Source organism: Xiphophorus maculatus, chromosome 9, assembly GCF_002775205.1.
Source record: "Xiphophorus maculatus strain JP 163 A chromosome 9, X_maculatus-5.0-male, whole genome shotgun sequence".
NCBI lineage: Eukaryota > Metazoa > Chordata > Actinopteri > Cyprinodontiformes > Poeciliidae > Xiphophorus > Xiphophorus maculatus.
This window is the reverse complement of record NC_036451.1, coordinates 4,870,839-4,886,365: the sequence shown is the minus strand read 5'-3', so window position 1 is coordinate 4,886,365 and position 15,527 is coordinate 4,870,839. Positions and strand designations below refer to the sequence as shown.

The 15,527-nt window shown below is 38.1% G+C and overlaps 1 protein-coding gene across 3 annotated transcripts; it reads left to right on the top strand.

The window, feature by feature from the left end:
- The first annotated feature begins 495 nt into the window (after positions 1–495).
- Positions 496–15,109, top strand: LOC102234277. Of its 3 annotated transcripts, XR_002753304.1 has the most exons (11): positions 496–583; positions 2,456–4,216; positions 6,233–6,338; positions 7,802–7,949; positions 8,135–8,182; positions 8,866–8,943; positions 9,279–9,416; positions 10,951–11,034; positions 11,264–11,314; positions 11,440–11,908; positions 12,334–15,109. XR_002753304.1 is itself a non-coding variant. In XM_023340004.1 (10 exons), the coding sequence occupies exons 2-10, from the start codon at positions 2,665–2,667 to the stop codon at positions 11,548–11,550; spliced, it is 2,316 nt and encodes a 771-aa protein (XP_023195772.1). In that variant the 5' UTR covers positions 496–583; positions 2,456–2,664; the 3' UTR covers positions 11,551–15,109. The 3 variants fall into 3 exon arrangements, 2 of the variants coding, with proteins under 2 accessions (XP_023195772.1, XP_023195773.1); XM_023340004.1 differs by having other exon boundaries at positions 11,440–15,109; XM_023340005.1 differs by having other exon boundaries at positions 505–562; positions 11,440–15,109.
- Positions 15,110–15,527: the final 418 nt, after the last annotated feature.

Below are 15,527 nucleotides of genomic sequence, written 5' to 3'. Positions count from 1 at the left end.
TTGTGACATACAGAGAAGATGCTGAGTTAAAAACATTTACATAGATAAAGAAAGAAAGATTTTTGATTTTAACAACACATTTATTTTTGAATAAAAATACATTTTAACACAGTTTACTGAAACATTCACGCAAACATGGAATTGAAAACTAGCTTTCTATCAACCACTGAGCACATGACATTATTAAAGCACCACAAAGATAAAAATTCAGTTAAGTTATTCATCATTAAAAGAAGAAATAGGTGTGCCAAAAAATGAATCCTTTCTGTTAGAATCACCCACAGTGAGTTACAACTCACAGTTAAAGACAGGTTTCCTTTTTTCATTAAGCTGTTATTTACATAATTGAAACAAAGTTTGAATCTACATTTTACTGCGAATATATACAGCTCCACAGCTCCACCAGATTTCCTAAAAGCTTGTTGCTTGTTAGGAGGGGGGCGTTTTTCGACACAACACCGGACGTCGGTAAAGTTGAGGAGACGAGGCCGACGTCATGACGCAATGAAGGGGCGACGAAAGCTCGGATTGTTTCTTCAAATCGTGGCCAGACGGAACCCAGGTTGATATTTTTACAGGCAAGGTGGTGTTTAACGACGCCTATTTTGAATTTATGCTTTGGTTTTGACTTGTGCAAACGTTTACTTCCCCGAATCTGGAGACGTAGCTCCTTCACGTTCATACGCATTCGCACTTCCCTCTGAAAATGGAGGAAATTGCCGCTTTGTGTTTTGTCTGCAGCTAGCCGAGTCAGCTAGCTTCAGGGAAATGGGAAAACTTATGCAAAACTTTGTGAAACGTTACACTTCAGTTCAATAATTAACTTGTTGATAGTTGATACAGTTTAATAAACGTGAATTTGCTCCGTTCGTCTGGTGCAACATGTTGGATAATCTTAATTAAGGCGGTAGTGTTAATTATTCCCTTTATACGAATTGTTAGTTTCTGCCGTCATTCATAGAGATGCTAAAGACTAGTGGGCTCAAGAATCAAACATACTAAATACTGAAATTTCGCTGCTATTTTGCTCATATTTTTTTTCGAATTGTAGCTGTAATTTCAAACGTTTTCCTTATGTTATAGTTTTGCTTTTGTACACTAAAACGTGAAGTTTAGCATTGAAATAACCATTGCACCAATCAAAATGTTATTGAATGTGCATTTATTGAAATGGCATGAATGATGTATTTTTTTAAATTCGGTTATTATGACATCGAATAAATTATTTTACACTTGACCAATGAAAATAAAATTCAAAATTCTTTATTTATTAAAGGGAAAAAAATGTTGCCGTTGCTACTTTAATCCAACTATCGTAAGTGTCGTGGATAGTGATGCTGTGGGCAGGAAGGATTTGCAGTAGCAGGCACTCTTGCAACAAATCTGAAGAGCCTTCTGACTGAAGACTGTTGACAGTCAAATGACTGTCATGATATGTTCACAGCTCAAATTTCAGGCAGCAGAGATGATATTTCACAAAAACATGTCCTGAATTACATCATCAGCTGTTGGCAAGCATTGCTTATCCACCTAATTTGCTTTTAATGCACATTTTGCTGCACTTCCTTAAATCTCTGTCCATCTCTATGGTAAGGAAGATGGGCAGAGAGACATCAGATTTGTGGATATGATCATTTCCCATTGTTACTGATGGAAGAGATGGTTTGAACGTTTCTCCTTCTCGCCACACTTCGGTTTTGCTCTTCAGCCATGAAGCCTTTTTTTCAACTCCTCTGGGATTTTGAGGTGATAGTTCAGGTGTTATTTGAGCTTCTGAGATGCTAACTGATCAACTCAATGTTGCCATGATTAACAGCTGCCTGAAAGAAAAAAAAGTAAGATCAAAATCCTTTCTTTCTGCCCATCCAAAACCAGAATGAATAATCACCAAAAAAAAGCAACTCCTCAACCAAAACGTTATTTTCAGAAACCTACAAAAGAACAAATCAGAACTAATATAACAGAGCTGCTCCAACATGCTGCCATATGAGTGGTGCAATTCCAGAAAAAAAACAAAACAAAACATTTTTTAAACACAGAATGTCAACGTTGTGTTCTTTCTGGGAAATACACTATATAGAAAAAGAAAAAGGGGGTTTTCTAGCATTCACAATAAAGAATGTGTTGCTATGAGGCTTTGCAACAAAAGTCACAGTTAGTAATTCACAGAGGAGTGAAACTATCTAAGGTAGAGATCAATAATATGTTATATACTTTTACCTAATAGGTAAAATGTTCTATACAAGTAGAAGTAATATCTTGTATATTTTGACGTCACTAAAATATTGGGAATAAATTAGTGTTTATAAAAATCTGTGATCTGATCTGAGCACAATGGTGTTATTTTGTTCAAGTGTTGTTTATGTTTGTGTATCTGTCATGAAAACTGAGTTTAACTGCTAACTGGATCATTTTCTTGTCTAATTATTTTCTTATTTCATTTCACTCCTTTTAGGAGACAGTGCTGCTGTGACCCCGGAGAGCCGTCTCATCTTGATTCCTGTTGTCAAAATAATTTTGCCACTAATGTATGGAGGAAAGTGTGAGATGTAAAAGGTGGAGCAATCCACTTTATTTGTAAGCCAGCAAGCTGAAAGGGAGGAGACAGTAGCAGTGCATAGAGAGAGCATTGGGGATGGGGTTAAAGAGCCAAAGGCGGACGTCATGGTTCACAGCAGCTCTAATTCCCCAATGACAACACCATCTGCCTCGCCTCACCTGACTGTTTGTTCTAAAGCACCTCTTTCGGTGTCGTGTCCCAGAGGTGCTACAGAACAGGACCTAAGCCAAACCTCCACAGACCCAACTTCCCTTTCAGAACTACCACAGCCCCTTGCTGAGACTCCTGCTGAGGCTCATCACCATGTTGCTACCGCAACAAGAGCATTGAGCACCAAGTCAAGCTCAGCATCCAGCAGCCCCAGCACACCCGCACCAACCTCTGCTCAGGACCAACTCAATGGCCGTAGATCAGGCCGGAAAAGGACTCCTAAGGCCTGTGATTGTTGTGGCCCCAACAGTAGGGGGCACAATGTTGAAACTCCAGGCAGAGGCAGGGGAAATGGAAAGGGGAGAGGTAGAGGTAAAGGCAGGGGAGCAAACAGAGACTTTGGTGACACCCCTGCAAGAAAGCCACTGCAGTTGACAGGAGTCAGGAACATTAATTTAAGTGGAGAAAATATACAGGAAACAGAAGATGAAGACGATAGACTGGGGAATTTGCAGAGCTCTGATACAAAGTCACAAAGCCCTGCCACCAAGGCGGCTCCACCAATTACACAAGATGGACCAAAAAATAACTGTGCTGCTCAAACAAATGGAGCTGCACTGAAAATGGAAGACATCTTGATGGAACCGTCAGGGTTTGCTGTTGCAATACATGAGGAAAGTGTTGATAAAAAGGATGTGGATCCAACGGTTTTAGGACCAGTACATGAGGAAGCGGTAGTGGCCAGAGGTCGAGGTAGGGGAGCAGGAATGGGAAGAGGTCGAGGTAGGGGAGCAGTGATGGTGAGAGGTCGGGGCAGAGGAAGGGGCGTTGACAAGGGTCAAGACAGTGAACAAGAGAAAATGGAAGGTATTCAGATAAGCAGCAAAGATAAAGATTATGTCACAAGTTCGAGAACAGGTGCCTTAGCTGAGTCAGTGCTAGTGGAAGAACCAGAGAAGATACATGATGTACAGACAGACCACGAACACCAAAAAAACTCTACTTCAGGTAAATTCCCTATTGAAAATGGAGAATTGGTACACTTGTCTGACTCGGAGGACGAGATGGAAGAGGACACCATTATTGTGACAGAACTTGGCGATGGGGTGCTGACCATCCCACGGAAATCTGCTACAAGGTCAGAGATTTCTGGAGACCTGGACTCTGAGATGCAGGTGGACCAAACACATGATGGGATAGAACAGGTTTCTTTACCAGTACCTTTGCCTAATGGAAACGTTGCCTCACAAAGAAACCATGATCTAACATCCTCACCAGTGGAGGGTAAAATGTCTAGCTCCACTGGGTTTGCCTCTTTAAACCCGATAAGTGTTAGCCTAGAGCACTCCTGGGCATTAAGAGACCACAGACTGTACTGTCATCCTTGTTCTTGGGTGACAGACGAAATGGATGACATGTTGCCAAATGACCAGGCAGAAGATAAAATGATGGACACAGATATTCAGAATCAAGAGAGGCTGGAGCAGCTTAAAGACGCTATTCACGGTAAAACACACTTTGTAGTACTCAGTTGGTTATATATGCTTAATTTTCTTTAAATAAGTTGTCAAAATTGGAAGGAACTTCCACCTTGAACTGCAGGTTCAACAATCAGTACCTTCAGTTTTTGTAAAATCAACAGCTCCTTGCATTTTTTGAGGTAGTCTGTATTGAATTTCTGCAAAAATGGTCAAAAATACTGGGTTTAAATCATTAACTCCCACCTCCAGTATTGCAGGTGGCAGTATTTTTTCTACTACATTACTGACTGAGCCTTACTTGTTGTTCATTTAATCTGCTTTTTTCATCTTTTTTTTTCTTCTATAAGTAGATTTTGAAAGGGGTTAAATAAGGAAGAAAATTACGCTAAATTCCTTGCTAATATTTCTAAAGTAGCGCCACGAAATCCTGGATCCTGGAGGGACTGTCTGATATCGGAAATAGTTTTGATTCCAACAAAAACTGAAGACTGTCCAGATCGTTGTACCAAAGCATATTTCTACCAACCGTTTAATCTTTACTAACAACCAAAAAAGTCCATTAAATAATGTGCGGTTGATTGATGCAGTTTTAAAGTGAAAGTAGTTCAAAGTCTATTTTTCAGGATTTGACCAAAGTTTGTGGAAAAGACTAATATTACACTATGTTCTTCAGCCAATGGTTTGGCCCATCTCTAGCAATAACACAGAAGGGAAATTCAAACAAGACAATGTTTATGAACTAAATATAGTGATGTTAGTGGAGTCAGTCTCTCTCTCTCAGAGGACATCATGGCCTCTATATACACACTAATTTTCCATTTTAAACCAAAGTAAAACCTATTTTGGAGAAAATACTATTGTTACGACTTTACCCAACTACTTGACATGCACAATTTGAAGGTGACAATAATTCTAAAATTCAGGTTCACTCTTTTAAAACACGCTATGTTTTTCATCTGGCAGCATCTAGAGAAATAAAAAAAAAAACCCATGATGGTAAAGCTACACCAGCTCTCATAACACATGCATTTTGCAATCTTATCTAGATTACCTGGAGATTATCATGGAATATTTGTGTAACCTGGAAATGCAAAATGTCTGTCCATGCAAAATGTTGACAGTTTTGCTGCAGATTAGCAACTCCGGAAGTAAAAATCGAAACACTTTCATATCAATGAATCCTCACAGACTGCTCCACCAGAAGCAGGCGCTCATATCCTTTTACAGAAGTGCTGTAACAGATCTTTCTCATAACGCATTTTTACAATATGTCTGCAAAGACGAGCCCTTTTTGAAGCTTAAGAGTTCCTGTCCCTTAGTAGTATGTTCTGCTTCTTTAGCCCGAGTGCTAAGCTGGGCCATTTTAATACATTTAATACATAAAGTGTGTCCACAGTCCTGGGCTGAAATCCAATCTTTGCTCTTCATGTGGCCTTATCTAGCTCCATCATGTAATGCAAAGTATTCTGTTACATGACATTCCTAAAATATTTATGACCTGACTTGTGTAGCTCTTATAAATACAGGCTTGATATAAACAGCAGATTATATGTAGTTAAGAAATCTGTTTCCATATTCCCTTAATTTCTGATACACAGCTGTTTGTTTTACATAGCTAGAGTGAAGACATTTTGTGAAATTTTGTAGCCTAACCTGTTAAATTTTTATTGCTGCTTTATAGTGGAAACATGCAGCTATTGTAAGAGAAATACAACAGACTTGTGCTGAATTTCCAGCAACAAAGTTGTTACATATAAAAATCCTAATTAGACTCATTATTTAGACACCTACTTTAAATCTCATTTGTACTTTTCTGTTATTGGTTTGCTTTCACCTAAATTTTATGTAGTTTTCATCTTTAATTTTTCTTCCTTTCCCTTTTTATGTCTAGAAATATGTACTATCTCATGTCTGAATGGTGCTACCAGAATAAACTTGCCTCATCTTGCTTGTTTGTTTTTTTTTTTAATCTCAGCATTTTTTTGTTTACTTGTACTGTTGACAGGTATGAACAAACTTCTTTTGACTTCTGTTTTTCTAGAGTTTCTGGAGAGCTTCTACATAAAATATGGCAGCTTCATTCCTCTTGCTGAATCTGATGTCCTAGAACACCTGAAAAAGACAAGCAACTCTGACCTCAGCAGCAGGTTAGTAAAAACCACTTATAGGCATATACACTAGAGGCTAATTTAATTGTTATTGAAAAGAAATGTTGAATTTATCACTGATTTTTATTCCTCTTGATCACATTTTTCTGTAGTTAAAAAACTCACAAGTTTATATGTTTAGGAATATGCGCACCGTCTTAAATTTGTTTAAAAGTAAGTTGGCCTTTGATAAGTTAGTAACAGGTCTTAAAGTTTATGTTGGCAGCTCTATTTAGTCTCATATATTGTATGTATTTTTTTGTTTCTCGCTGGACCTTTCTGTCAGGTAAAAGTTTGAGACATCTTCATTGCGCTATGTTGACTCGAGGCAGGTCAGACTATGGGTAACTTGCTGCTAATATGCTCTTTCCAGCTCGCTGTGTAGCCAGCTAGATATATTTTTTTGTATCTGCCATGGGTAAGGGCAAATTTAACACCAGTTGGCTCAGTGTAGTTTGTACATTTCTGTTGGGATACAAGTCTTAAATTCTGTTCATAATGGTCTTAAAAATATGTCCTAAATTTGAGTTGGTGAAACCTGCAGAAACTCTTGAACTGTTGAGGCCTCAGAGTTTCAAAATAAATGCGATATAATCCATAAGAAAAATCAGCTGGAAATCTTCCATTCAAAATCCAGCGGGGCTGCCACACATGTAAGGTTGTTTTTTTTTCCAAATAGAGAACATGTTGGTCTTCTGAATTATTGTAGTTTTGTCAGAAAAAATAATGCCAGGGGAAAAATATCCAAACCTACACTTTTTTACATCCCTGTATGGAAAACCCCTGAACCTACTCACTGCTTTGGCCGTCCTCAGCCACATAACTGCAATCTGTCATTTGCCATGATTGGCTTGAGTCTTTTGTTGGCCTGACACTTCAAAGTCTTCCATTTTCATTTTCAAGGCAGGCAGTCACTTTTTCACACAGCACCATGTAGGTCTGGATTCTTTCCCCCGTTATAATTACCACCTTCTTTTAAACACTGTGTATTGTGTTTACTTGTGTAATCTTTGGCTAATATGAACAGAAACACTTTTTTTCACTACACTATAAAAGTTATATATAAAACTACAACACAATAAATTTTGTGTTTTGGAGAAAAAAAACATTGTGTTCCTTCAAAAAAAAAGGTTATGTTGATTTGTGCTGCAAAACAGTTGATATCCTACAGTGTAATTGCTGTTCATGGAGTTTTTGTATTATTTGTTTTATTTATATTGTGTGGTTTGGCCTTTATCATGACTGTAAAACACTTAAATAAATATGTGCAGAGGACTGTGAGTGCTGTTATTTTGCCTCTGTATGTAGACAAATCATTTTTGTTGTAAAATAATTGTTTTCTGTTTAATTTCCAAGGTTGTACCGTGTTTCATGTATATCAGAAATGTAATGCTTTAAATGCCAGTAACAAAAAAAATGCAAAATAAGAAACTCTCTGTGTGTCTGCTTCTCATCTGTTTCAGTGAAGTGGACATTAAAGCAGAGATGAGTCGATACAGGGCTGGCCTGGCATCTGCTCCTGTTGCAGGCTTCATGGTCACGTATAATAAACACAATCTGAGGCTGGAGGACCTTGGCACCCTGGAGGATCAGAACTGGCTTAATGATCAGGTAAAGAAAGATTGTGGATACTTGTGTCTTATATGTCAGCTTTTTATTTTTCAAGCAAATCAATTGTTTGTTCTGTATTCTCTGCAATATTTTACGTGATTATTTATAAATCTTCTGGATTTAAACATGCTTGATCAAGTATTTTAAAAATATCTTTCTCCTGTTTTTTTATTTCTCAAATTCAGATTATTAACATGTATGGAGAACTCATTATGGATGTAGCAGAGCAGAAGGTAAGTGTGTATAGGCCTGCCAGCACATTTCCAAATAAAGATAAGATAAGATTTATTTGTCATTGTCATCAACAGATTACGAGATTGAGATTTGCTCGACTCGAGTTAAGATGCAGGTTATGTGTATATACGTAATATACCAAGATAAAGAAATGAATAGTACAAAATGAGAAATAAACTTAGACATCAGAAGATGGTTGCAGCGCCTGGAGGTGTCGCAACAGAATTTACATTTATAACAAAGTGGTGTCAAGAGCAGAAGTTCTTATGCCTTTGAATTTAGTGCCATGATTGCCATCGGGTAAAAACTGTTTTATTGGCGATTTGTCCTGGTTTTTATTGCTCTGTATCTCTTGCCTGATGGCAGTAGCCATAAAATATGTGCAGTTGCTATCAAAAATGTACACAATCTTTTTCGGGCATTTTAATGGGGTATTAAAACATAACATCTTAAGATGTAACATCTAGTTTGTCTAGATGTTAAATTTTTTTGGGGGGGAGGGTGCAGGTAGAGTTGTGGGCACATCAGAACATTTAAAAAATTCAAAATTTTGAATCCACTTCTTACTGGAGTTGTATCATCACTAGGATCATTAGAAGTCCAGCAATTACTTCAAACTTGAACTGAGCTAAAAAATTTCAAATGTTTAATACCTATTTCTCTTTCCCTTTTGACCTTTTAGGTTCACTTTTTCAACAGCTTTTTCTACAAGCAACTGGTTGCCAAAGGTTATGAAGGTGTGAAGAGATGGACCAAAAAAGTAAGGAAGAAATTACATTCCCAATGGTTGTAGCTTGATGTGTGTCTCATAGTAAGAGTTTCATCTTTTGATGCTCCAGGAAATAAGGTTTTGATTGATGTCGACTTTTTTTTCATTCTGGTTGCACAAGGTCCATAGTCTAAAGTGTGCAAGAAATTAATATAGCAATAATCTTCCAACCTTCATTTCTAAATAACATATTAACCATAATCTCTGCAAACTTTCTCTAGAGTCAAACTAAAGAACAGCCCCCCCCCATGTTTTCTGTTTTCTGTTTTACTTTTACTTTTAGTAATGCATCCTAATAACCTCAACTGTTATGTTTTGTTTTTCAGGTTGACTTGTTCTCCAAATGGTTGTTGTTGATTCCCATCCATTTAGAAATCCACTGGTCTCTCATCGCAATCACAATGGCAACCAAAACCATCAGCTACTACGACAGCCAAGGCATTGTCTTCAGACACACCACAAATGTGAGTATATTCTGATTGCAGAATATAATCTGAAATTTTTACTCTCTGTGAAGAAAAAAATAACTTTATCTTTGTTTTTAAGTGTCATACATTTTCTTCAATGAGACATTGAAAGTTTATTCAAAATTATCCTTAAAAAATGAATGTAGTGCGCAACCTATTGACAAAAAATGACTTGATTAAAAAAACAATTCCTCACACTATTATATTATCCCCATACTTCATGAAAACAGGAAAAAACCTTTTTAGCAAGTTTGTCCAAAGTAACAAGTTTTCACTGTTGTGCCATTTAAATGTATTTTCCAGACCCAATTTCTATCCTGGTAGTTAGATTTGACCCTAGTTCCTGCAGAGGAAACAACAAGGGTAGCAAAAACCCTTCACCTTTTTCTTGAAAAAAGGTTCCTGCAGTGGATACTTTGGTAAAGCACTGCATATTAGCTGCTCTTCACATGGTGCCTTGGTGTTTCTGTAAAGATATGAATTCACTCGCTTACCTTAACTTGTAATATTCGTCAAGATGGCGCCGGCGCAGCTGGCTGCCTGCAGACGCAGCTCCCGTCATGTGTGTTTGTCTGTGTATATTTGCTGTAACCGATTAATGATCCGTGCTTGAAGAACCCATGGATCATCAGTTGGGCTTTCTACAATGGCTGGATGTGGTTCTGTCGATGTTCTCCGCGTTCTTCTGCTACTTTTTATACTCTTGGTTGCGGAGAACCTCGCCGCGCGGAGTAGCGGCATTGTTTGCTCGCGTGAACGGCTGATTGCGCTGTGTGGGCCTCTGCTGCTGCCCGGAGACGGGCCTGTGGTCCCGGAGGAGTTACGGAGGAGAAGACGGGGCTGCGGGTCTGGAGTTAAACGGAAGTAGAAGAGGAGACGGCGCATTTAAGGCCAGCGGTACCGGCGATTATTGTGGGGAACGTGAGGTCTTGGGAAATAGGACAGACGAACTCACGGCGCTGGTTAGGACCCAGAAGGAGTACTGGGAGTGCAGTATCTCTGCTTCACGGAAACCTGGCTGCACTCGCTTATTCCGAACTACAGCATGGAGGTCCCTGGATTTTCCTTGGTGCGCGGGGACAGGGACTATTCCAAGAGTCGGAAGAAGAGGGGCGGCGGGATTGCACTTTATGTGAGTGAGAGGTGGTGTAATCCCGGTCATGTTAACGTGAAGGAACAGATTTGTAGCCCGGACATTGAACTTCTGGCTGTGGGAATGCGGCCGTGTTATTTACCGAGGGAGTTTACGTCCGCCATTTTGATCGCTGTTTACATTCCCCTATCAGCTGATGCAGCGGTGGCCTGTGACGTCATCAGCTCTGCCACAGCCAAACTCCAGACTCAACACCCGGACGTTGTTATTGTGTCTTGTCTCTTGTCTTGTCTTGTCTCTATGCTGTAACTGCGAAGTAATTTCCCTGCTGGGATGAATAAAGTACTTCTATTCTATTCTATAATATTGAAAGTCTGTCTCTGAATTGTGGAAGAGTCTCGTTGTCCTACTATAACTGTGTGTTTATATTGTCCTCAGAACATCATGAAGTATCTTCAGTCTGAAGCCAGAGAAAAAAAGCAGGCAGCTTTCCAGAAGGGCTGGAAGATCGCCATCATCAAGGTAACCTTGACCTCTGATTAAATTTATTGTTCCATCTGTTCAAGCTGCTAAAATATTTACATTGCACATGGTAATTGTAATCAGATTTCTTGTATTTATTCAAAACTTAGTGTCTGCTTAGCACAGCAAAGATAGAACAGCTGCATGCATGTAAATAGTTACTTATAGAGGCATACAAAGGCTAGTTCAGAAAAAATTAAGTCTTTGCCTTGCTGACTTGTCCTAACAGGGCATCCCACAGCAAAAAAATGACAGCGACTGTGGTGTTTTTGTCCTTGAGGTAAGATGTTATTCTTGTTTCTGTTTTGCCACCTTTACTTTGTTCAGTAGACAAATCATCTGAGTTCCCTCTTTAATATTTACGGGTCATTTTCCCCTGCACTATTTGTCTTTACTTTCTGCCAGTACTGCCGCCGTCTCTCTGTGAAGCAGCCGCTACTGTTCAGCCAGAACAACATGCCTCAAATCCGAAAGAGAATCTACAAGGAGCTCTGCGACTGTCGTCTCAACGACTGAACGGCTGCCTTCACCCGCTGTGTGGTTGGCTGGTCATATGAGGCTGCCTGTCCTGTTCTTTCACGTGACGTTTTGACTGACTGTCGGGCTACATAAGCTAACACAGCTTGGCCATCTGTATTTTCAGGGAGTCCTTACTGCCATCTGCTTCTGTAATTGACAAGCAGAGCAGTTTTTGCTGACTTCTGGTGACTTTGGGAGGTGAAAAGTCGGTCTGTATTTAAGCTGATTATTTTCTTCCTTCCTTTTTTTTTTTTTTTTTTTGCAAACTTGCAAAGAGCTACTGAAGTGGCCCCCTACTGACCCTTGGAAAAAGCCTGAAGTGTCAATATGAGGTGCTGTTTCAGGACTTTACACAGTAAGTTCATTCTGCTTCTTACACTTACCACTCTGAGAGGATTTTATGGCCTAAAAGATCAGAACAAAGTACTGACTTTGACTGAAGTAACTGTTACGCCGACCTGTACCATGTGGATGGACATTTCATCCTAAAACGGAGTGGCCTTGCCTCCCAGAAATCCATTTTAAACGGAATTTAACAGTTCATTTTGTGCTGGACTTTACAGCTCTAGTATGTGTTCAGTTAATATGCATATTTTATAACATATTTTAAAATCTAGCATTAGCGATACAGTGGAACAGCTGTTCGCCTAAAACTTGAAGGGTTTAGAGTCGATGTTGTTATTGTGGACTTTAAATTGCACAGATACAGGCCTGTTAATTGAAGTCTGGAATATAAACTGAATGTTCCAATCATGTTCTCTTTTTTTTTCCATCTTACAGGATGATAATGGCTTCAAAACTGGGATCACATTTTTGTTTGGTTTTACTGCAATATATTTCCAAATAAAATTCCAGTTTTTTGAGCACATTACTTAGATTTTTTTCCTTTTACTGTTGGCACGTATTTATACAATGTTTTAAGTATTTTTCCAGCATTTAAGTTAAGCACATTTTACAAGTTCAAGATTCTTTTAGGCAGGTTTGCAAATCATTTTAAGCTGTACATCTGACCTGGTTACTGAGCTCCGTAAGGGCGCATGGTCACACACAGATATGGAAAGCATTTACCCCACCAATAAAGTTCACCTCAGAGACATTGATTAATTTCTACTAACAAAGCTGGATTTTGCAGTTATGTTTACCAGCAGTTCTGGTCAGAAAGACCCATCCATTTCTCATGGGCATGAGTGGATGGAAATAAGTTTTGGTTTTTAATTATATTTTTGAACCATTCTTTGTCTTTTGTGGAATGACCAAAACAATGTCCAATGATTCTTATTTTAAAAAGGAGATTTTGGTGTGCAAGTTTGAATTTTTTCACATATTTGTATGAATAAATTTGGGGCAAAATTATACAGAAATACCCTAACATAAACACCTAAATGTGATTAAATGTTTGCACCCATCACCAGGCTTCTGGAATAAATCTGTCTGGATATTTGTACATTTCTTATTACGTTATTTTTATGAAGGAGACCCGGGTTTAAAGCATAGTCCATACATTTTCAAAGGGCTGAGATCTGGACTGTGGCAATGACGTGTCTGCTATATCCTGTATTTTTGGCATCAATTGTTGGGCATTACCTGTTGTTAGTATTTTTACCGCCATTGGTTTAATCTTAGGTTTAAATCCTTAACTTGACTGTTTCAAACATTAGTAACTTTGTTGTCTGTCAAAATAAAGTGTTGCTGGTCACTGTTTGCAAACTCTTTTTCTTGGTCAACAGCTTCTCAGTCTTGTAAAATAAAACTCAGTGGAGATTGGGTTGAGATGGTTCTGATTCAGGAGCTTCCAGTTAATGTTTGGCTTGATGGTTGGGTTAGTCATGAACATCCTAATCAATTCCCTCTCATCTGTGTGGGACAGTTTGAGTCATATAGTTGAAACCTGGTGTTCCTACAGGTCAATGACTTCCAGTTTCCATGAAGACACACCAAAACTAGTTGTGGTATGAATTAAGCTGGCTAACACTAAGCCTCTGAAAAGCTTTGACCTCAGCTATACTAACAATTTGTGGATTATGGCTGGCTTCCAGGCCTGCGCAAAGAAACAAATCCCTTTAAGTAAACTCTTCCAATCCATTCAGATGTATCCCAGAAGCTTATTGGCTGCGAAAAGCCTGTGGTTAAGGTGCAAAGTACTACGGACGTTTCAGCCAAATAGGTTTTGTGTATACTTGAGCCCGTTTGTCTAATTTTGATGTGTAAATTAGAGAAGATCCGTGATAAATGTAAACTTGTCCAGCCAAATCTACTTTTAAAAAGTTATTGAAGTTGCATTTTGAATGATTGTTAAAGCATGAATGAAAAAATTGTTAAAATTTATCTTTCAAAGACCAAAATCAGTTTGAAATTCATGCCGAGAATTAGCGCATTTTAAGCTTCTCTCCAGAACTGTGTGTGTATTTACAAGTTGTATCTTGACTGACCTCCTGCAATGTTTGCTTGCTTTGGCTAAAACCCCCAATGTTGTATTTTTCCCAGTTTTTATAGTTGTCATTAAAAGTCCAATTATGCTGGACCATTTGTTGAATCTTTTCTTGTCTTTCTGAACAGGTGTTGGTCAAGTGAAATCCTCAGAATAAAAGGCATGAGCAGTGATATAAAATAGGAAAGTGAAAGAATTGACTTTTTTTTTTCAAGAATTCATGAGATTTGTGGGCTTATTTTCAATTTTCCAACGACGCTACACAAGGAAGTAGTTTTTCACTTTCCTTTTTTTTTTTTTTTTAGGTTGCCTTAAAATACATCCACAGTTGTTCCTCGGATGTCGTAAAACACATGCAAAGCCATAACAATCTCCATCTGCATCTTGTAGGACCTAATAATCTTAGTGTTTGTAATCATTTGAATATAAAAGAAGTAAAAATATATACATCTTATTGTTTTTGCATTTAGAAAACATATTTTGTGATCCCTAAACAGGAGTAAATGTGTCCTACTATCTAAAACACATTTTACTGTATGACTCGGGCCAACCTTCAACACCCCTTGAAGCTTGAAGAAATGAGTAATATTTGACATCTTCGGCTGTTGCTCTCCACGTTGTTCTTTTCTCATCATAGCATCTATTTTGAGGCATTTCTAAAATCAGAGCAGTACAAATGCAATGCATTTTTGTGTATGTAAATACCTGTGCAGACAGAAATCTTCTTACACTGCTGACAGTAAATTTTTTTGTTAATGAAAAAGTACAACTGCAATACCTAAAAACTAACTGAAGAGGGAGGACTATACCAATAATTATTTATTTTCCAGGTTTGCTCTGAATGTTGTTATAAAAACATGGCTGTGGTTAAGGAGCTGGATGAAGATGAAGTGATTTACTGTAGGGCACTTCACTGAGGTCTCCTGCTAATGTATTAGTGCTTGGTTTGTGCCCAGAAGGTTTTCATTTTTCATTGTCAAGAGAAATATTACTTCAGTGCTGCATCCTTCTGTGTCCTTGTCAAAATCACCCGGTCTACTGAATGTGTTTTGCTGTTAAGAAGAAATATGTCCTGCAATGTATGACTAGTTTAATATTTCTCCATTAAAAATTTCTTAGGATTCTTTTCAAAAAAGGAAAGTCTTTGCTGTTTTATTAAAGTTCCAGTAAAGCTGCTTTGATGCAAACTGGAAATCTGTGTAAAATCCTAGCACAGAGTTCTATTAAATGAAAAGTAGAATTATGTTTGCTAATGGTTTAAATGTTTCATCTTTATGGAAAAGCCACTGGAATTTTAATGTGTTTAACTTGTAAGTTTAAACATTTATTTTCATCTGAAGAGTTGGCTTTTTGACTTTACTTCTAAAAGCAAACGCAAACAAATAAAACAGGACTGAAATTTCATGCTGAAAAGTTTTCATGTCAGCTTATTCAGTTAATAGTTTGAAATAATTACATTTTATTTGGTTACAGAGGCAATTCACAACAAACATTCCAAGGCTCTTCAACAGATAAACAGATCCAATTTGTATGCAGAAATATATAG

What these genes read in the sequence shown, in the direction of transcription:
- LOC102234277 (XM_023340004.1), top strand. Translation starts at nt 2,665, where the DNA reads ATGGTTCACAGCAGCTCTAATTCCCCAATGACAACACCATCTGCCTCG. An exon ending in AACTCTGACCTCAGCAGCAG is followed by an intron (nt 6,339 to 7,801) that starts GTTAGTAAAAAC and finishes CATCTGTTTCAG; the next exon opens with TGAAGTGGACATTAAAGCAG. An exon ending in GTGGTGTTTTTGTCCTTGAG is followed by an intron (nt 11,315 to 11,439) that starts GTAAGATGTTAT and finishes ACTTTCTGCCAG; the next exon opens with TACTGCCGCCGTCTCTCTGT.